The sequence below is a fragment of the Monomorium pharaonis genome, chromosome 4 (genome assembly GCF_013373865.1).
Source record: "Monomorium pharaonis isolate MP-MQ-018 chromosome 4, ASM1337386v2, whole genome shotgun sequence".
Lineage (NCBI taxonomy): Eukaryota > Metazoa > Arthropoda > Insecta > Hymenoptera > Formicidae > Monomorium > Monomorium pharaonis.
Window position 1 is genome coordinate 3,900,463 of NC_050470.1, and position 21,341 is coordinate 3,921,803.

Here is a 21,341-nt window from a genome sequence, read left to right on the forward strand (position 1 = left end):
AATTTAGACGTCGAGCGAGCTGAAGGCTCGCTTTACGTCACACCTTCGATCAAGGATCAATTCAATCAAGGAATTCATTTTGTTACGCGTGTGTCAAGGAAGCGAATTAATTCTTAATTTGCAAAACGGAGATGGAGAGAGAAATAACGCGCGCTACCACTAACCGCAAATTTCCCCTGCATCCTTCCTGAAACGCCCGAAGGATCTACAACGGAACATCTCACACACACATTTTCGCGTGTTTCGCCGAGGGGATCGGGTCTATTAATAGAATAGCGACGTCTCTCTCCTGGGATGCAACGTTTATTCTTAATGCACCGTGACACACATACCTAGCTACGAGTCAATTACATAGTCGTGGTACATGTTTTGCTTTTCTCTTCAAATATATATTATATATTAATACAATACAATATAATAAAATATGCATGCGTGCGCGTGTGCATAATGTCGCGTACAATAAATATTTACAACAATTTGAACCAGAGCAGTTCGTGTTTGTTTTCGAGGGGGCGGCGACGGCAACACTCGTCGTCGTCCAGCGTCACCGTGGGGTTTGTTATCGTGGCTCGTCTTCCATTCTCGTGGCGGGATATTAATTACTCGTGAGATCACATAGCGGACGGCGGCGCCGGTCAGGCCGTTTTACACCTGGTTCTCGTCGTCCTTGGACGGATGTGCCGCGTTCCACTCGAGGGCCTTCAGTATCAGCGGCGGGATTTCCGGCGTAGTGGGTAGATGAGCGCCTACCGGCTGGAAGCCGTTCTTGTCGGCCACATACGTCAAGGAGATCGCCTGGCCGTCGTCGCTCGAGTAGCTAAAGCCACCCTGCGCCTTCATCGCCTCGTCGTCGGTGCCAGCATCCTCCACGTGGCCCTCCTCCTCGGCCTTGATACCGTTACCGGTCTCGTAACTCCACTTGTACGACCCGTCCGGATTGGGACCCTCCTGACTTTGGCTGACGATCGGTATCGGCTCGTCGGCAGGCGCTGCCGCGGCGCAGGCTGCCAACACGATCAAGGCTACCTGATAAAACAAGAAGAATCTTCTATATTAATTGCACGAGTTGGTTAAATACATATTCAATTCGGGAAAGTTAATTTAGAGATGATCGGATTGTTCGTAACATTGCATTTGTTCCAGTTATGAATTTTAGTTGAAGAATCATGAACCATGTTTGCTGTTAAATTTTATAACTTAACGTTTAATTGTAAATTTAAATATTAAAATCTAATTAATGTTATGTAATTATTTTGGTAATATAAATAAGATATTTACTTATTTACAGTACGTTTAAGTAAAATTAATTGCTTTTGTAAAGTTATACAGACTGATGAGATTAGTATTTATTTAATAGCCATCGTTAAATCATTAAAAACATTTGCCATCAATTTATCACGGAGAAATGTCGTGGTGACAATGTCACGACTATTTTAATTAATCTTTTTTTTCCGTAAACCATGTTTTATCCATGTAACGACCTCCTACATTTAGCGTAACTTTCACATCTCCGATTAAGACACACACACACACACACATTTTAACAGTTAAGTACAAACTGTGAATAAAAGAATCTAATTGATTGATTGATTAAAATCGTTTGTACGTGACATTACATTACGAAATTTCGCAGTATCGATGGTTGCGTCAAAGTTGAGATTACAAATCGGCAAAAGGTCCAATATGAGCGTTGAGATGAAAGTAAAAGTTATATTCATCCTTGGAGATTAAAGATATAACAATTAATTCCGTAGATTGATCTATCGCTTATCGATATTAGATGGGATCTCAATTAAAGTGATAATAATTGCGCGAATGGGAGTGCACCCACGGCGAATATAATTTAACACTGGCGCGCTAACGATAAAGTATCGAAGTATGGCGATATCCGATAACGACGCTGCAGAATCGCGGTGCAGAGAACCAAGCGACTTTAGTCGACCGCCACCGGTTAAGTTTCCAGGTGCATAAACATCGAATGAACATTAGCCTTCTTGTTAGCTTCCCTGTTCGAGGCTCAAGTCGTTGCACAAGTGTTTATATAGTACGTGGTAACAACTACCGCCACTTAGATACTCTCGAAGATGCGATTTGCACGATGCGGCCATTCACGGAATGATTAAAACCAATGTTAGCATTCTATTATTATACAATCCCATATCATCAATATTAAAATATTGATGATTAATGAAACATTAAAGTTTTCAAATTTTAATATTTGCGATCTGTATTACTGTCGATTTACTTTAAATATCGAATTTCAAATTGCTAAATTAGTCATGCTTGCGACGGAGAAAGCTCTATGAATCAGTGGAAACGGGCACCGCGCGTCGCAGTAGTGATACCGTTTTGAGTCAGACACGACGAGGGATCGCGGTAGTATCAGCGTTATTAGGTCAGACGCCGCACCTCGAATAAAATAAACCTCACGTTGTTAACGATTCATGTTGTTACTATTATTATATAATTACAAAACCTTCTATATAATTATAAGACACTACGAGTAAGACAATATTATATTTTAAATCAAAAAATGTGAAAAAATTTTACAATTATTGGATTACGTTAAATCCTGAAATTATTTAATAAAATATAAAATCGATTTTAATTGACGATAAATGTATGTCTATTTTTATTATTTAAATATATTGTATTTAAAAAAAGACAAAAAAGAAAAATTAATTAATTTAATAAAATTTACATATTACAATAAAAGTCACGGAAAATGTAATGTTATAAATTTTAAAAAAAGATAAATCTTTTGATTGTTTTCGTAGTTCTAATATTAAAAGAGAAAATGCGCGCAAAAATAATTAAAAAAACAAAGTATCTCCTCTCTCTTTCTCTCTCTCTCTCTCTCTCTCTCTCTCTCTCCCCCACAAAATAGAACTTATCCCTATTTAACTCAATATTTTTGCCAAGGAAGGATTACTCCCGGTTACATATCGCATCGCCTGTAACAAACGATTACATATCGTATCGTTCGTTACAAACGTTCGTTGTTAAACATTTTGTACATGAAAACGTTTTACACGCGTTACACACGAGCATAACAGATTTCCGGGGTGTAACCCCGAACGGTGTCGATCGATATCGTTACACCACCAACGGTCCTCCGGGACACGCTACTTACCCTCCGATCCCGACTCGCCCCGCGTTTCTACCCACCGACATCCGAGTCCCCGAAGCTCCCGGGGTACGCTATACCGGATATAATCGAGAAGTGTCACTTACAACAACGTAACTCACAGAGCGTCCGGATGCGCGCACAGGGATCCCACCGCCGGGGACCGGAAATGCACGTCAGATTCACATAACGCAGCCGTATACGATTTACCGGCGGATTGTCTGGCGGAAGTGCCCTCCGGCATCCTCGTTTCCCGGGTCCCTCCTCCCGCCACCCGAGCTTTCTTTCCTCTTAATTAAACGCTTACCAATGACGTGTACATGCTGCGGCAGTAATCGCTGATGGGCAAGTGTTTATCAAGCCCCGCAGCGCTCGTCGTATATATACCCCTGGAGGCATCACCAACACCACCGACGGCCCGATGCACCGATGGCCACTACGTTACGATAGTATGTTGCAGGATGCACATGGGGACATACAGAGGGGCCCGCGTGTGGGGGGGACAGACAGGGGGGTTTACACGGATCCACGATTCAACGCGGCGTCGCGCGTCGGTACGCGCGCGTGTGTACACGTCTTGCACGTGTAGGTATGCGTTGCCACCGGTGAACCGAGAGACAACACACTCCACATCAGCATCGAGGAGAGACCACCTTCCCTGAGATCACCATGTCACACTGCGCTAAATGTCATCGGGTCCCCCGTTGGAGGATGCTTGCTCAATTGTCACAATTTCTTCAACGACGAGCCGCTTTGCGGGGATCCGCTTTTCTTTTCCGTCGACTATAGTCGGACGGAAGCTCGGACACGGTAAGTTTGCGGTCAACCGATGCTCTCTCCGGCAAATCCGTCGGCACGTTCGAGTGCAAGGATGTGCTCCCTCTCTCGCTTCACTAATCAGATTTCTCTGGATTTTTTTTTTTTTTTTAAGTACTATTATCCGAAGACGAAGACGGAAAGATATACGTGTATGTAACGCCGTTACGTAACTTCTCTCGTTGCCTCTTTCAAAAGCGCGCGTGCTCTCCCCGCCGTTCTCTCTTACGGCGAGTCACGGGGAAGTTGCCGTTCAGCAAACGCTTTTGGATACGAGAAATCTGAAAGGTTTGTTGAATGAAAATAACGTTCCTGCTAGTGGCGTCTATCATATTTTCAATCGCTCGTGCGTTCGAGTACCGTTACCGTCAGATTAAAAGATCGAGAGCGAGCGCTCGAGAGACTGTTACGCCGTGCCGCGCTGTCGCGCAGATTTATGTTGTGGATTTTTGTAAAAAGCTGTACCCTTCATTTGAACAACACGCATGCACGTGACACATATGGGAGCAGCTTAAACTCATACCTTCCAGCGGATTTATTAGACAGGCACCGGCCCCCATCGCTTATGGCATTTTCCTAGCAATGTGTACTACGGACACCGTAAAATTCAATTCTTTTTTTCCCGTCATTTTCCACCGTTTTTTTCCTATTTTCACCGCCGTTTCATCGCTCATGCAAGTGTTGCGTAACGTTAATAGTCGTTGCTAACGCGTTTCGCGTTTCTAATCAACAAACCGCGCCGTGATTAAATCAACTGGTCAAGTGGCTGTTTACCTCGAATTTTTTTCTAATAGCAAAGTCGAAATTACTCGCGATTTGGCGGCGAAATCAAATTGGATCCTGCAGCCCCCCCCCCCCCCGATTCGCGAATTGACTGACAAACGCACGACACGTCCGGCCGAATTGTCCGCTCTCTAATCAATCGGAAACTGCCTGACAATCTCTCATTACCGACCGATAATTATGTGAAGCGTCGCGCAGCATCGCATTTACCTCGTCACGGCTGAACTTTCCGCGTGAGAATAACGATTAAGCGTTTAATCGAGGCGACTGTAAAAGAAAAAAAATATGCGGAGTTTGGTGAAAAAATAAAATAAAAGGAAAGAAGAGAGACCTGACAGCTTCAGTCCTTGGCGTAATAGGAACTGTGAGGGGAACGAACGCCGAACTTTCTCACTCGAAACGCGCGATCCTGGGAATCATTTACGAGGCAAAAAGGTGGCGTTTCCTTTGTTTTGAACGGCAAAGCCGCGTAATAACATTGGGTTTTTTTTTAATCCTACGACATTGTTACGTAATTAAGCGAAAATGCACGACAGCGTGTACGGCTGATATAAAGCGATAACCTGTGTCGGAAGCTGCATGGGATTATGCATGCACCTAACATGCGTACCTAATTAATAATCAATGCTATTCCAGTGGGATGTTTGAGATTGTCAGTAAATATCGCCGATCAGATATGTTAATGTCGCCGCGCGAGATAGAAGGGGCTATATTTGTCTGGGAAATTCCCCGCCGCGTTTGTTGGAACATACGCATTTGCGATTAATACATTACCTGCCCAGCGATCTGTGTGTCTTATCGTCTTATCGCACAGTAAAAATTCACTATGGCAAATATAATGATAAAATGTGGAATATAATGAAATGCACCCTCACGTGTCGTTAACATCGTTTTGCATTGTTATTTAGTAATTTGTATTCTTTCGAACGAAATTTATTATTAGTTAGCGTTTATCAGAAAAATGTTATACAAAAGTTTTAAAAAGCTTTTGACAGCATCAGTTACCAATGATTTGTAAATATACCGTAAATCCAAAGCATCCTTAATATCTCTTATTTTGCTTTTTGTAAGTAAAGATACGGAAAAAGCAAAATGCGATTTTATATTTCATGGAGAATACGAAAATATAAATTATCGAAAACTTCAAGTTCGAATCACGGTAATGCTGTTGAGATTAACTACGTTAATTAGTAGCAATTTAGCAACATCTTAGTCTCTTTTCCTCTCTTCTTTGGGGAAAACTTTGGAGAGGGCCGTACATTTTCCTACGTGTGATTATTGATCGTGGACATTACCGAGGCGAGGTATACCGATGTAACATTAGACAGGATCCGATGGGGGAACAGTGAATTATGCCTCGATAGGCATTAGTTTTCTTCTTTCACGGGAAATGTAAGGGGCACGTAGCACGGCGATAAATTCTCGCGTGTCTCTAGGAATGCCAGCTGCTCGACGCTGCGCAGCGTCCCCGTGTACCCGCGTGATTCACAAAGTCACGTCATCGATATATCCAAACGATTTTCTCGCGAGAGTGCATTTGCATTTTGCACTCGCAAGTCACCTTAGAATGCATTCAAAGCCGTGGGGTTGGTTCAAAATAATCCGTTAATCGGAACTAGGAAGGGACACGTGAAGGGAAGGTAACTAGGAACTAGCGAGCGTCTCTCTTGAAAGTCGAGGACGCTCGACATGATAAATGTTAAAATGTGCGATTGCTCATTGAATATTTTAGCGCCGTCGCGGATTACATCGAGACGTCGACTAAAGGCGTAAATAATTTACAACGTGATAATTTTATCATAAGATAACGTTTACAATTAAAATAACATAAATTCTTAAAAAATTTTATAGAATAAAAAAAGCACAAGCTCAATTTTCACTCTAAAAGAATAAATGTTGAAATGGCAAGTATTATTAAAGCGGGAAATCATGCCAAAAATTGCACAAGCTCGAGTTTCGCTCTCTTAAAGCGACTTAGAGTTTACTCTAAGAAATCCGAAGAGAAAACGAGAACTTTGTCTAAATATATTACTTAAAGTCTAATTTACATTTTAAAATAAAAATTTAACATAAAAATCAATTTAAAAAAATTTTTAGGAGAAATAAAATAAGTCCTACATTTTCATTTGTTATGTATATCGTTACATAACAAAATTTCGGAAAACGTTATAACAAAAAAAAACTAAATGGAGTTTGCGTAACGTTGGTGTTAATTTCAAAAAATGTTGAGAAAATCTTTTTCAAAATCCTTTCTAAAACCTTTCCATTAAAAAAGGCAATTTCTTTCAACTTTTACAGAGTATTACCTCTCGATTTGAAGTACACTTATATTATTGAACTCACGCAAGGTCTTTTGCAGAAACACGAGTTTCGGACGAAGGAACGTTAATTGAACGCGCAATGGAACAGGTTGAACGATCGCTATCTGGCCGCGGGACGATCGTCCGGTAAATAAACTCGGGGGAAAGTTAGCGCGATATGTTTGATCTTTTAATTAGCCGTATTGCGTAACGCAAAAGGATGTGCGAATAAATATCAGTCGTGAAAGCGGCTAACGACCGGCGGTGCTTATTTCGCGATTTAGGAGCGCATTTCCAAAGGTGATGCATCCCGGGGCGATCGGCCGACATTACGTGCGATCGTTTAATGCAAACGAGGCTGCCCCGTTGTCGAGGACGCTGCGGATCATTAATTTCCCGCATCGCCGTGTAACATTTTCACGGCTTTATCTGATCGTCTGTTAACGCGGCGCGTATAGAATCTCCCGAGGCGAGCGAGCGATTCACCGCTCTGGGTGTCACGTTGCTTCGTAAAAATCGGGAGGATGTTCCCGCGGGGAGGCGTTTTATTGCATTATGCTTCTTCTTGGTGGACTTCTTCGTGTCCGTTATGAAAACGGTGATAGACGCTTAGAGACGCGCGATCACGCGCGCGTAATGTACTATACGTCCGCGGTGATGATTTAGTTAGACGATAAGCTATCAACTTTCATATTCCGCGGAGCGTACTTGCTATTTAAGCTCACGTTTTTATTGCCCGTTTTGCATTTTCATGCGCGTACCTTGTAAAACATCTCGTTACTCATCCCACGCGTACAACGTGCGAGATAACTCGTGGGGAGGGAGGGTGGAACAAGGAGAGCGGGGGAGGGGGGGAGTCTAAGAGTCCACAATCGATAGAATCTGTTGCAACTGTGTAGCTCCGGGCGACGCGTCTCTCGCTGACCAACATCGCGGACAATGCACCTCGATACCTCTCATTTTTTATTCACCTGACAGATCGGACACTGTCCCGATACGAGCGTATCACCGCCGCCGCCACCCACTTCTCGTTCGACCCTACCTTCTATATGCGATACGATATCCTGTCTCCCCCTCCCCCCGTGTCGCATGCGATGACGAGAAAGTTGCGAACTGTGTAACGTTACTTCTGGAGATATTCGTCGGTTATCGCGTCCCCGATTCTTCCGTAACTCGGTCGTATCGTAATCAGTCTTCAAGATTGATATCCGGTCCTTTCCGAGATCTGAACTCGCGGCATATAACGCGTGCATATGACGCGCGATGCAGGTTAATTCGAGTGTCATATACTAAGAAAGAGGTTCTAAAATATTTAAAGAATATAAATTTACTTTCTTAAAATAAATCTTTATTTAATTTATTAATTTCTTTTATTACCACGTGATGAATATCGAAGTAAATGTCACAAGTCACGTTTGCTTACTATTTGGATTTTTTCTCTTAAGCATTCAGTGTCTTCTATGCTCACAAATATATTGATTAGCCTAAAAAGATATACTTTTATTTAAAACTTACATAATGGCGAATTAATAAGTAGAACGTCTAAAATCATTCTAAATTGGAGAAAAGTCTGTAAATTATGTAAATATATTTTTCCATCTGGAATTGTAATGGAATTGTAAATTATATTTGAAAGTTCTCGAGCAGATAATATCGTTTTGGTTCCAAAAAAGGTAATAGAGAGAAGAAAGAAAGAGAGACTTTTAACGAAAAGGAATGACTAAAAAGAATTACTTTTATTTTCATGAAACTCATTTACTTTCTACATTGGATTACTTATTGCGATACAAATTCCAGATAATCTCTCCATGGATTAATCACATATCGATATCAAAGGCTATACGATTGTTATAATGACGATCGAAACGATTGTTATAACGATGACCACTCTCGCCGAATATTTTAATTGGTGATTAAGAGGAGCTCGAGCCGTACGGGTATCTCGTTACCACGCGCAACACACTTTTCTCCTCGTTTTTGGTCAACAGCCTCTGACCAAAAAATCGCCTGAGGATGTGTCAAATTAAGCGTTGGGCAATATTTTTCAATATTTCGTGAAGCACACTTCAACCGAATATAATTTGCATCTTAATCAAACACAATTTTTTCCAACTGATGTATTTAATTATACCACCTAATTAAATGTATTTCAGCTACTACTTTAAGGCGTTAATATTTATGGACTGAAAGAAAACATCGAATGCCATTTAATTAAGAATTTAAATAAGAATTTTGTCGAATTCTAAATGTCTTACTGAAATATTACTACAATATTATTTCTTTAGACTTTTTATGAGAACTTAAGATATTATTTTACAATATAAAAAATGACAAATTTAAATTAACTAGAAACCACAGCCGCGCGTTTTGTGCGCGCTATTTGACTTTTTATTTTTTACTTTTTAAAAACAAATTGCAACAATGATAGATAATCATCTTTAGAAATTTAACGGCTATCAAAATTCAATGCGTTTAACATTAATTGTAACAAATTAAATGTAATTTATTCAATATTAGCAGTTTTTAATAAACACATTTAAAAAATTGCAAAGAGTCAAAAGTAAAAACATGATAAAATTATACATTTAACGGAATCGAAAATTTTAATATAAAATTATATATTCAACGGTGTCGAAATTTTTAATGAACACATGAAAAACTTTGCAGACAGTCAAAAGTGAAAACGTGATATAATTTTATATACATAAGCCTCTTCTATTTTTTTTATAAATTTTTTTTATGTTTCTTTTCTTTTCTCTCTCTTGCTATCTTTAGTTAAATTGTTCTTTATAATATTTTTTGTTTCTTTATAAAAAAAATAGATATTATATTTCATAATATTCATGATGTCAGATATAAATTTCCAAAATTTATATAATAATTAAATAATAACAATCTTTTTAGCATTTTCTAAAATATTAAATTATTTATACATTAATTATAATTTATTTACATGTGTAAATGATTTACTTTATTTTACTCTTCTTTTTTTTTTCTTCTTAAGTATTTCTAATTTCATTTCTCTCGCGAAAAATTGTCAACAATAAAATCACTTACATGACTTTTTAAAGAAAGGATTTATCTTTTACATTTTAAATAAATTACAACGATTATTTTATAAATAATCATCTATACAAAGACAGCTGTCAAAATTCAATTGCAACAATAGTTACTCTCGTACGAAGTAAGCGAAGTAAAAGATCCAATCATTATCGTGGAAAACTGTCAACAATAAAATTGGTAATATCTCCTTTTTAAAAGCGGATATTTAATCATGACAACAACAATCTTAGTAGTATTAAAAACTTTTCTCCTTTTGTATAAAGACTCCATAAAAATTTTCTATAGTTTGCCATTGCAGTATCACATATAAATCCTTTTAAATAACGTTAAGTTATTAAGTAATATTATATACGCTTTCGCACTCGCGTCAATCATCCAGCATGCAATAACGTACTCCGTATGTTAAACTTGCGCAAGGGTTTCGCTAAATGATGCCTGAAATATCAAAATCTCGACTATACACATATATATGTGTATGCATCCAAAAGGTTATATGTACACGGGTATAATACTTCAGCATACGACGGTCACTGATGCAATCGTCCGAGCATTATCTTGTCTCCCAGTGAGAACACAGGTACATACGTACAGGAACGTATAGAATGATCAAATATAATTGCGTCACTGTTGCGCGCACGTGTGGTGCTACGCGATCGGTGAGAATCAGGCTCGCGCGTAGCTATTTTTTCAAGATCTTTTTGAACAATTACAATTAAATTGGCATTAACTACTTTTTTTCCTCAGCCAATCGAGAACCTCAAATCCTCATCGCGTGCAATTTCCGTTCGCGTAATCGGAATTTACAAAACGATCGACAAGTTTCAAGACGTTCTTCAGCCGTGTGATTCCGCAAGGCTAGCTTCAAACGTTTCCTTCTCTTTACGCTAAACGAGATATTTTTAAACAACAGTACAGTGATATATTGGAAAGTCTCACGGGGATTATTTTACGTTTAATTTGCTTCGCGACCGCGGGGGTTCGTGACTTCGCTTTATTAATCGAGCATTCGCCTGTCGATTTCCGGCGTCGCGTTTCTCGCACGAGCGAGTCCGTCCCGACGAGTTCACGAAATAAACAACGGCGCACGAAGTTATTGATCATTAGTCGAAATGTCAGCGATAAACGCAGGCACTTCGGCTCCAGGTACTCGGTTTCTTCTGCATCGACATAGACGGATAATTCGTATTGTGGCTAAGCGAATGTCCCTCGCACGCCCGAAGAAAAAAGTTCCAAGACGGTTCTGATAAAAATGCTGATTTCAATTTTAACAGTATTAACAATTTGAATATTATTTAGATTTCTGAACAATATAACACTTATTCAATATTTAAATACTAAAATATTATTTTAAATAATTGTATATGTAATATCTAAAGATAAATTTAAAAATTATTTATAACGTAATAATTGTACGATATATTATATTAGCTGGACAAGGGTCGAATAATTATTCGCTAAATGCACGCTAAATGCAGGGTAAACGACGAGGGGAAGGGGGAATTTCACGTTCCGTTTTATCCATTCGAAACCAATCGGTTACACACGACACTTGCATACGTTTTGCCTTGTCCATTCACGTAGTCGTTCGATTCTGTAGCATACCGCGCTCGCTCGCTCTCTCCGCACTCTTCATTCTGCCAATTTCTGTCTTTCTCCCTTTCTCATCGTCTTGTCTTTCGTACTCCGGCTTCCATTCAAGCATGCATTCCTCGAGGCGCTGGTAGGCGCATCCGCGTGCAACCTTTCCTTTTCGACGCGGCCTTAGGAACAGCCGGCGTGAAGACGTGCCTCTGTATTGCGACAACCATCGCAGCATATCGTACTTATAAGGCCGCGGCTTAGCAACGCGCGTTTCCACCAGATGATATTTCGACTCGAGTCGCCTCTCGTGCGGGATGCATTGCCGCGGGTCTCCTTGCACGAACGCTCCTCGAGCGGAATCCTTTACCCTTCGCGTCCACCGACCGCGATCCGTTGACTCAGACGGCAGCCTCGTTTGTCTGCACAACTCGTTTTCTATGTAATATATACATTACAATACGCGATTCTGCAAGTCAGTAAATTATGTATTACAACTTAAGGTACAAACGTGAAATTTGCCAAATTGTTTCTTCTAACTGCTCTTTTAATTGATTATTAAAAAATTCTTTCAAAATGTCTAGTACACTTATCGTAGATCGAGAAAATTAGACCTTATAATAATAATAATTTATAATTTTATGAATTTATAATAAATTTTTAATTTATATGCTTGAAAAATTTATAACAGTATGTTTTTGAAATCTAACAGGAAAATTTGTAAAATTTTATAATCAATTTTGCTTCGATTTTTGTATTTACAGAAATATATTTGATTATTATTTGAGTCAAGATAATAAGAAAAGAAACGCTGATATCGAGTTATGACGTCGATCTAATTATTTTATTTTATTGACGAGCTACAGTCTCGAAGTTTAATTAACTTTTAATTATCTTTTGGAAACGGAGTCAATGAATTTTCATCGACGGCAGTCAAAGTGTCCATGTATTCTTAAATTTCTAATTTAAACGCGTTCAAGTTATCGACAGTATTTATTAGTTTAATATGCATACACATTCGCGGCGATACAAAATAGGACAGTTATTAATGTTACATATCGTTATTATTCATACTTTTTACAGCGATGCAATATATCTTCTTCATGCCGTCCTGATTTTTCGATTCAAATCTAGATTTCTAAAATATTGCCAATGTGCCTGTGGTAGACCTAAACGTGAAGTATACGTTTGTTAACTACGCCATAAATACACTCGCGGTTACTACATCGTCATGAATGATTAATGAATTTTCCTACGTGGTATTTCTACCTTAACCCAAGATGAACCGATACTCGAAGATCTTGGCCATTTTATTTTTTTTTTTTCCTTTTGCATGCAAACTAATGGCTGCTCGTAGCTGCAGCTCAAAAACGCTACGGTGTTTCAATGATTCATTTCTCGATTAGCATAGCTGCCTGCGATAATTGCGAGGTCGTTAATGGTAATACGTACGCTAATTATTTTATTACGTCGAAATTGCAGCTACGATTTGCTCAACGTTTTTAACTATTCCCCGTTCGAGAAACTGGGAACGTTCAGGTTTCACGACAACAGGATGCTCTTCGCCGCTTCTGGGAATATCGATTTCTTCATCGGCGGTGTACAGGCATGCCCGGGACAATCGCGGGATCTGTGTCGAGCACGCCGAAGAAGAACAACGCCGCTGTCTCGCGATCGGATGCCGAGCCGATCGTCGATCGGGAATTTTAAATGCCGCGTGCATGAGAGTGCGAGGGAGTAGGGGAGGGAGGAGACAGCTGCGTTCCCGCATTAATTAGGCGCCTTAAAAGTCGGCTGCACGCCGTCCCACCTCTCACGAATTGTCAAAGTAATTTTCGCAGCGTCTCTTCGGGAGAGCGTTCCGCTCTCGCGCGGGGTGAAAGTAAAATTGAATTCGGCGCGCGTGTTACATCTTCTCGCTTGCGGCCTCTTAACCAGGCGTTCTCACAAAGTGTTCGTAGTAGGTATATGTCAAGGTCGCCTTACACACACACACACACACACACACAGACGCGCGCGTGTATCTCATATCCCCCATAGCCCGTTTTACATTTCGCTTGGAATCAGTTTGCACGCTCATCAGTTCAGAGGGATTGCTTTTTTGCTAGATACTCGCGGAATAAAGTGACGGTCTCAATTGTAGGTCGATTCTTAATTACAGGTCAAACTTGCACAATTAAATATTTTACAGGATACATGTATTAATAAAATTGCAGAATTTTTTATTTTGTTCAATTTTTTGTAATTATTTATTATATAAAATTGCTTTTTCAGATGTGTAATTATTTATTTTGTAATTATTTTGTAATTATTTATTATATAAAATTGCTTTTTCAGATTGTTGCTGATAACTTTCTCTAATAGGTTCTCTAACAGGTGGGTAGTAATCATGGCATAAGAGTTCGCATCTGTTTTTTTTTTGTTTCCCAAAGATCCAAGTTCAAATCCATTTAAAACAATTTATTTTGCTATTAAACATTTACGTTTTTATAAGTTTCCCAATAAGTTTTCTATGAATATTATTAGAAGTTTGCTTTATCACCTTTTGTTTTGCATAATAAAAAAATTTAGCAGTTCTTTGTCGATTTTCATGATTGCGTAATTTATGATCTACGATCCAGAGTCATATAATACGCGATCTATGCTCTATGACACTATGTTGCAAGAGGCGTACATCGAGAATCGTCTCGCCTAATCGCGCTGTGGCAAAACTCCAGCTGAAAGAAAAATCTGAACGGTTGTAGTTCTTTACGAGATGCATTAAGACACGCGTCATCACGTCTATAATGCTTTCAGCGAAACACATAAAAGACTGCGGACCGGAAAATTTATCAGCGGTATAAAACGACGCCGAAATGCCAGCGCGATCGGTTAAAGGGTTAATTGCACCAAAGTTCTTCCAGTTACGGCTGTAAATTAAAAGAAGCTATTCGAAGAAAAATCTTTTACCTGTAATGGATAAGTTGCAGAAGCTACGGATTTGTAAAATCGAGATAATTATCTTGAGCATTTTCGAGACTCGGCAATTATTCGCGAAGCGGCAATTTCCGCTTTGTATTATTTCTTAAGCGCGCGATCGTGACTGTGCGATTGCGCTGGCTGATACGGGAATCAATCGGATCATCGAAAAATCTATAACTGGCACCTAAGGAGCCAGTTCGCGGGCCGACGTCGTGACGAGGAAGACTTTCTCCTTGGCGAGGGCACGATGTAATGAAATGAAGTGCATACCTGGGAGGAACCAATAGAGTAATCGGATAACCCGGTGGTCTAGTTAAAGTTGCATAACGCACATAAATAATGCACCGTACCTAACTTAGCGATATTTTTAATTGCTACGAGTATTCGTTTATTGTTACATTAAACAGACGTAAAAATGTGCAATTAATTAAACAAAATAAGTTAATTTTTACATAAAGAAAATTTTATTGCAAAAATTACTATGGTATATAGTGTGGACAAAGGAAAAGATTATAAAAATTTTTACTATATATTTTATTAAATTTATATATTTATTCTACTTACAATTTTTTAAAATTTCTTTTTATGGTTTATGGCTACCAGCGTACATTAATTTTTGATATAAAATGTTCTCCTTGTAGAAGATTACAAAATAATTTTTTACGTAACTGCTGATGAGAGAAGATTCCGACTCAGAAATTTAAAAAAATTAAGCAATATAAGAAAATATTCTGATGTATAAAAAACTAAAATTTTCTTTTGCTGCTCACAAAATTCGCTTAGTTTTCGTTTTTATTTTATTATTAAACAATATATTGCCTTTTGATAACTTTTCTTGTCAATAAAACTTATTAAAAAGATAACTTTTTCTTTAAAATTTTATTTTATCTCTTTTTTTGGTAAATAATAAAAGAAAAACAAAAAAATAGGTACAATTTTTTATAGAATGATTTTACTTTTTCAGTCTAAAATTCAAGCAGAAAAAAATAGTTTATTACATATCAAGATCTCTTCTTTGTATTGCCAAACTTTAATAATCTTTTGAATTTTCGACATTCCGTCTATGCAACAATTCGGTCTTCAGTTTGTGTCAGTTGCAACGAAAGAAGAGAAGTCCATAGTGTATGGAGAAAGATCAGGATCAGATCAGATCCTTCGACCGTGCAACCAGCTATTATAACTGCCGCTTACAAACCTTAGATCCGTGCAAAGATATTTGGTGCAAAGTAATTTCGCGCATTTAATTGACGGTGCTCGACACTCGTCGACTGATAGATTGACCCTACGAAAACATGCGATGTAGTTGAGTGTAACGAGATTTCTGCACGAGAGACGATTGTTAGAAAATGGTTGTCAATTTTGTTTATTGTTTATCACAGTGTTTTATACAAAAAGGAAAAAAATTAAATTCTGTTTTTTTTTTAATTAAAAATTTCCAAATAATGTTTAAGTTTTAATTCTTTCGGATTTTATTATTCTAAATTGGCTGTTTTATCCATAGCTACCTTTACAATTACCTTGTATCGGAGCCTATCCACAACGATTAATCACGATGAAATTTTTACAGCAACTGCATGGTGTTGAGGCATTGCTCCCGTCAACGTATCTGAAACTGTCAATCGCAGTAATTCGAGACCGAGGTGTGATCTACGTGGCGGCAGAGCCCGAGAGATCTACGATGATCGAGCCGGCGATTAGATATTTCGAGGTGCATCCAATCGTTGCATCCGCTGATTGCGAGACTCGTATGCAGATTCCGGCGCGGATACTACGAGGTACGGGCTTGTAGAGATGTAGGGGACTTCGATTGGTCGGCATATACAAGGTAAGGGATATGAGGCAAGAATTAATAGGAATTTAACGAGATTCAAAACGACGAATAATTATTAAAATGATCTAGCAAACTGATAAATATTAATTAAGCACTGTAATTTAGTTCTATTTTTATAAATGTTTAAGCTATGTAGGTATCTTTGATTATTTTTTGAAGTATTTTAAAAAAAATTTGCCTAAAAAAAAATTTGTTTACTTTTGGAAATTTTTCTCTGGAAAAGTGTAAAAAAATATGTGCAACAGTTCTTTTATTTAAAAATTAGTCACTTTTTATATGCTTTAGAGAAACAAGATAAATAAAAAAAAATTAAAACTAATTTGACGAGCAATATAATCTAATACGTAGGTAAATAAAAATTTGTTGTAAAAAACTGAACGTAAAGGAAACTGATTGAAGGAAACATCATCTTTCCTCGTCCAGTATAGGTTTATTAAAAGATGTTTCCGAGATAAAGTGATTTATGTGAGAAAAGATGAGATTGAAGAATTTTGTCTTACCGCGAAAAATATTTTTTATTTAACATGAAAAAGAGAGAGAGAGAGAGAGACGAACGTTTCTTCGCCGCGCAATTTTGTACCATTATCCACGGTATTCCTTGGATGGAAGTGCGGCATCAGCGACTAACCAGTGATTTAATCGTTCCGACTACAGATACACAGGTTGCTGTGTGTACGTGTGTGTTTGAATATGGAAAATATCTTAGGAATAAATTAATTTCAAGGATCGCCTCCTCCCGAGCGGCCCATGATCGAGCGACGCACATCGTCGTAATTTACGTCTCTATTAATGTGCATGTATGCACAGAAGAATTTGCGTGAAGGATCGACGGCCCGATACGTAGTTTCATCTGACACCGGTATTAGCGTTCGTTAATCCACATAAGCGATTCTTCTTTTTCGGCGCAGGACGCGCCCGTGTATCGTCCAACGAACGGCGAGCGTCCCGAACGTAACGGACGTTACGGACACCGGCTAATGCGATGTCGTAATTCTCGTTTTTATACCCGCGGCACGTCCCGCGTAAGACGCGAGCATTTATCTTATTTAAATCGCACGCTTTTGTGTATCCGTGAGGATACGTGCTACGCGAAGATCGTGTCGCTCGTTTTGGATTAGCGCGCGCGCTTCGCTCCCGGGAGATTGCACGCCCGGCGCTATTTCTCAGCTGGAATTGCGAAAATCCACCTACGAGGATATTCTGGGACGAAGTATTGCGGCGATTGTACGAGAGTACGGCGGTAAATTTTGACAAACTTTCGTCACGATTTTCTTCGTAGACTCATTCAATCAATTTCTCTAAAGAGAAATAATATACGAGAAATACATATTATAAACATGTATATGAAAAACATAATTATATAAAAATACCTGTATAAAAATGTCACACAAAATTTGGCCAATCGAAATATTGGACAAATATATTCACGTTGCCAATTGTGCCAATATCTCCGCTATTTCGTCACATTCGGCTATCGTTATTGCGTCATCTACTAGCACGGCTCATTAAAGACCGCTTGGTGTTTATTCATATAATTGCAAACTAGCCAGGGCCTAGCTCGCCCGACGTATTCAAATCACAAGCGATATAATATGTTTTAATGAGAGGAATAGCCGTGACACTTTTAACGCTCGACAGTCAGATAAATTTCAGTCGGGGAAAGAAAGCGTGACCCGAGTCAACGTTTAAAGCAGGTTTATTTTATCGATACAAGTAGCGTTTAATATAAACGTTGCGGCAGTAGTGACTTTGTGTACATAGTATGCGCGCTACATGGTTCCTTAATTAATGCAGCAGGTGCTAATTGACTGCACTAATTCACTCCCGGGACAACGCTCCCGCCAAAGGAAATTTGCTCGATTATTTGAATACAAATAGAATTGCAAATAGAAGTATGAAGTCCCAATATCTCGATAAACATAATTTCTATCTAATTAATTCACAATAGATTTCCATTATGGTTTAAGCTTTAACTCACGGTTAATTATATCGGATCGATTTGGCTTAATTACACTATTTGAGTATGATAGATAAGATACAGTGTATAATAGATTACAGGTACTCGTCTGTTTTACTTCTGTTAAATTCTTCACACTTGATTAAGTATTTCACATCTTGTGTTTTTGTACCAACGGTATGAGATTTCGCACACTAACGATTGTAAGATCACAGAATTACCAATAAGATTTCAGTCTGAGCGATCTGTACGTTACTGTAACACTTCTACAGGTTATCCTCCTCGGGATGCTGGGAGATGTATTCCAAGGCTTTCAGGATGGCATCGGGAATCGGAGGCGCGACCGGCAGATGCTCGCCGCTGGGATGAAAACCGTTTTCATCTGCGGTGTAACTCAGGCTGATAGGATTGCCGTCGACATCGGTGTAGCTGAAGGATCCCTGAACACGATTGGCGTCTTCGTCTTTGGAGATCTTGACAAGGCTGCCTTGCTCCTGTGCTTGGATGCCATTTCCGGTCTGGAAACTGTAGCTGTATGAACCGTCCACGTTCGGTCCGTCCAGGTTCGAAGCCAAAATGGGGATGAATTCTTGTTGCGCAAAATGCGGAGGTGCAGCGGATACAACCACTGCGAGCACGCAGAAAAGGACGACGGTCTGAAAAAAAATCAATTTTTTAATTATTAATAAAGAACAAAGAAAAATGTCTCAAAATTTGAGAATGGAACATGTTTAAATTCAGGTCTTATTACAATATATGCTGGCGTTGTTTCAACTGACACTTACAATTCTTGATAGCAATTAGTTTAGAACACACTCGCTTATACGAACAAAATCGTTTGATATCGTTTCAATCAAAAGTTGTACAATAACAAATATAAGAAAGTGAGTATTAACGTACGTGTGAGTTTAGTTTTTTTATTAATTATATTAAGACTTACCAAAGTATTCATGGTGCTGATCGCGACTGTGTTATAAAATCGAATTTGAAGAGACGCCTTTATATACACGCCTTTATATAGTATTCCCGAAACCTTGATAGAATGCGAAGATCTCCCTCTTATTGATAGATTTCTGGCCAGTACGTTGACACATGTACGTTACGACATTTTCGATGGAAACTGATAGTGGGACGCTAACCAAGAAGACCATAAAAATGGTAATATAATGTCTCCGGAATGTCCATGTTACTCGTTTATCGAATGTCTGTTCGATTTTACGCGAAAGTCAAATGTGACGCAGTTCGAAACATCTTTCTTCTTCGATGTTTGAAAAATTTCCTCTGTCTAGATTTCTATGATTAATTAAATAAATTTTTTTTTATTTGTGTATTATCTAATAATGTAAATGAATATATACCATTGAATACGAAACGATACCATCTAATAATATAAATGGATATATAACTGAAATAAAATATCTCTATGTTCACTTTGCGAAAGCAAATTCATGCATATCCTTATCCAGTCTGCCTTTAGGGTTCACAAAGTAAGCACGCGTGGTATGCGCTTACCTAAATGTTGTCAAAACTCGAGAGCAATTTAGCCAAAATAGCTGCGCGTGTTTGCAAATAAGCTGAATAATTCATTTTTGAAAACAAGTTCAAAATTATTTGATAAACGTTGAATACTATAAATTGCTAGTTCAGAAAATTCGCAACAAAGTTTTAAACCGCGCGACACTTGTGCGCGCCTGAAGGGTAACTTCATCGCGTGAGCATCACACTGTAACATATCAAAGACGACAAAGTAAATCTTGTGAGGCAAACACGCCAGCAACAGAGGATTATCCTTCGCGTGGGCGCGCCGGGAGAAAAATAAAATTTCCCTTCGCTAAGTCGATCATAAATTTTTCCCTTGGCAAAGAAGCGCGAGAACACCTAATACGACGTGAGTTTTTTGCCGCATTCCATTGACCCGGTGATCTCGTTGTGCGAATTTTCGTTGCCTCGTGCACCGTTCGTAAATTCAGCCAGCGTGTAACAAATCCGTGGATCCTTGACGGGCGCAACGTAAACCGAATACACAAGTTCATTTATCATTTATCATGACCGTGCGACAAGATGATTGCGCTACTGTTCCTTAGTTATTTTCTTGAATAAATGAAGATTATATGAATAATAAAGCATTTTACCTTTGGAATAATGTTTTGAAAAATAAACAAGATATTGAAAACATCTTTTATTCCACAAGAGAATATTTGTTATCTTTTATTATTTTACTTTATTTTATTAATAATATTTGTAAAGAAAGAAATGTTTTAATTTTTCTTTCCTACACATTTTATTCTATACTTTTGTATTAAAAAAAAAATGGGTTGTATATTTTTACGCATTTTATGAAAAAAAAATATTCGTACATTCTGTTTTATGAAAAATGTTTTGTAATTGTCTAAATTTAAATTCTATATTAAATACCTAGTTTACTTGTAACACGGTATAATTAAAAACATTTTAAATGTAATTTGTATATACAATAAAAGAATCACAGATTAAAATTATAGAAAAACAAAATGCATGTAATTCGTTTTATTAGTTAAAATCTTTTTTTAGAGCTTGGAAACCTCTAATATATATAAGTATCAACGGTTATTGCACGTTGACTTCTTGAAGAGAAAAAGAGGTCATAAGTCGAAAAACTCGAGTCTGCACGAGTCCTTTAGAACAGTAGCCACATTTGAATATCTCTTTCTGAGGTATTTAATATACATTCGAAAACGAAAGTCTTTGATGAAACCGAGTCGCACATATGCGCAGACAAAACGATCGGGGAACACGAATTCGGTAATAGAGGTCAGTGCTCTTCAATAATGCATTGGGATATAGTTGCCTATCATGTTGGTGCATCCATTGACGCTCATTAGAAAACTGATTATCAATTTGTTCAACTGCATCGTGTATGTATGTATGTACATTTTATTGTTATAC

General features: G+C 38.3%; 2 protein-coding genes and 2 long non-coding RNA genes across 5 annotated transcripts; 1 reads left to right on the top strand and 3 right to left on the bottom strand.

Moving 5' to 3' along the window:
• Positions 1 to 285: 285 nt before the first annotated feature.
• On the bottom strand, positions 286 to 3,611 carry LOC105830926 (endocuticle structural glycoprotein SgAbd-4-like). The gene is given in 2 exon segments (XM_012670653.3): positions 286 to 1,026; positions 3,435 to 3,611. Coding segments are annotated over 2 exon segments (543 nt in total). The 5' UTR covers positions 3,597 to 3,611; the 3' UTR covers positions 286 to 645.
• Positions 3,612 to 3,666: 55 nt separating this feature from the next.
• On the top strand, positions 3,667 to 18,773 carry LOC105830927. Of its 2 annotated transcripts, XR_001138621.2 has the most exons (4): positions 3,667 to 3,937; positions 14,005 to 14,043; positions 16,196 to 16,453; positions 18,689 to 18,773. It is a non-coding gene; the product is annotated as an uncharacterized LOC105830927 (long non-coding RNA). The 2 variants fall into 2 exon arrangements; XR_001138620.3 differs by lacking the exon at positions 14,005 to 14,043 and having other exon boundaries at positions 3,674 to 3,937.
• Positions 15,520 to 16,237, bottom strand: LOC118645160. The gene is made up of 2 exons (XR_004962962.1): positions 16,146 to 16,237; positions 15,520 to 15,910 (listed from the first exon to the last, which is right to left on the bottom strand). It is a non-coding gene; the product is annotated as an uncharacterized LOC118645160 (long non-coding RNA).
• Positions 18,138 to 20,527, bottom strand: LOC105830925 (endocuticle structural glycoprotein SgAbd-2). Its single transcript, XM_012670652.3, has 2 exons — positions 19,357 to 20,527; positions 18,138 to 19,072 (listed from the first exon to the last, which is right to left on the bottom strand). Exons 1-2 carry the CDS (start codon positions 19,366 to 19,368, stop codon positions 18,683 to 18,685), a joined length of 402 nt encoding a protein of 133 aa, XP_012526106.1. The 5' UTR covers positions 19,369 to 20,527; the 3' UTR covers positions 18,138 to 18,682.
• Positions 20,528 to 21,341: the final 814 nt, after the last annotated feature.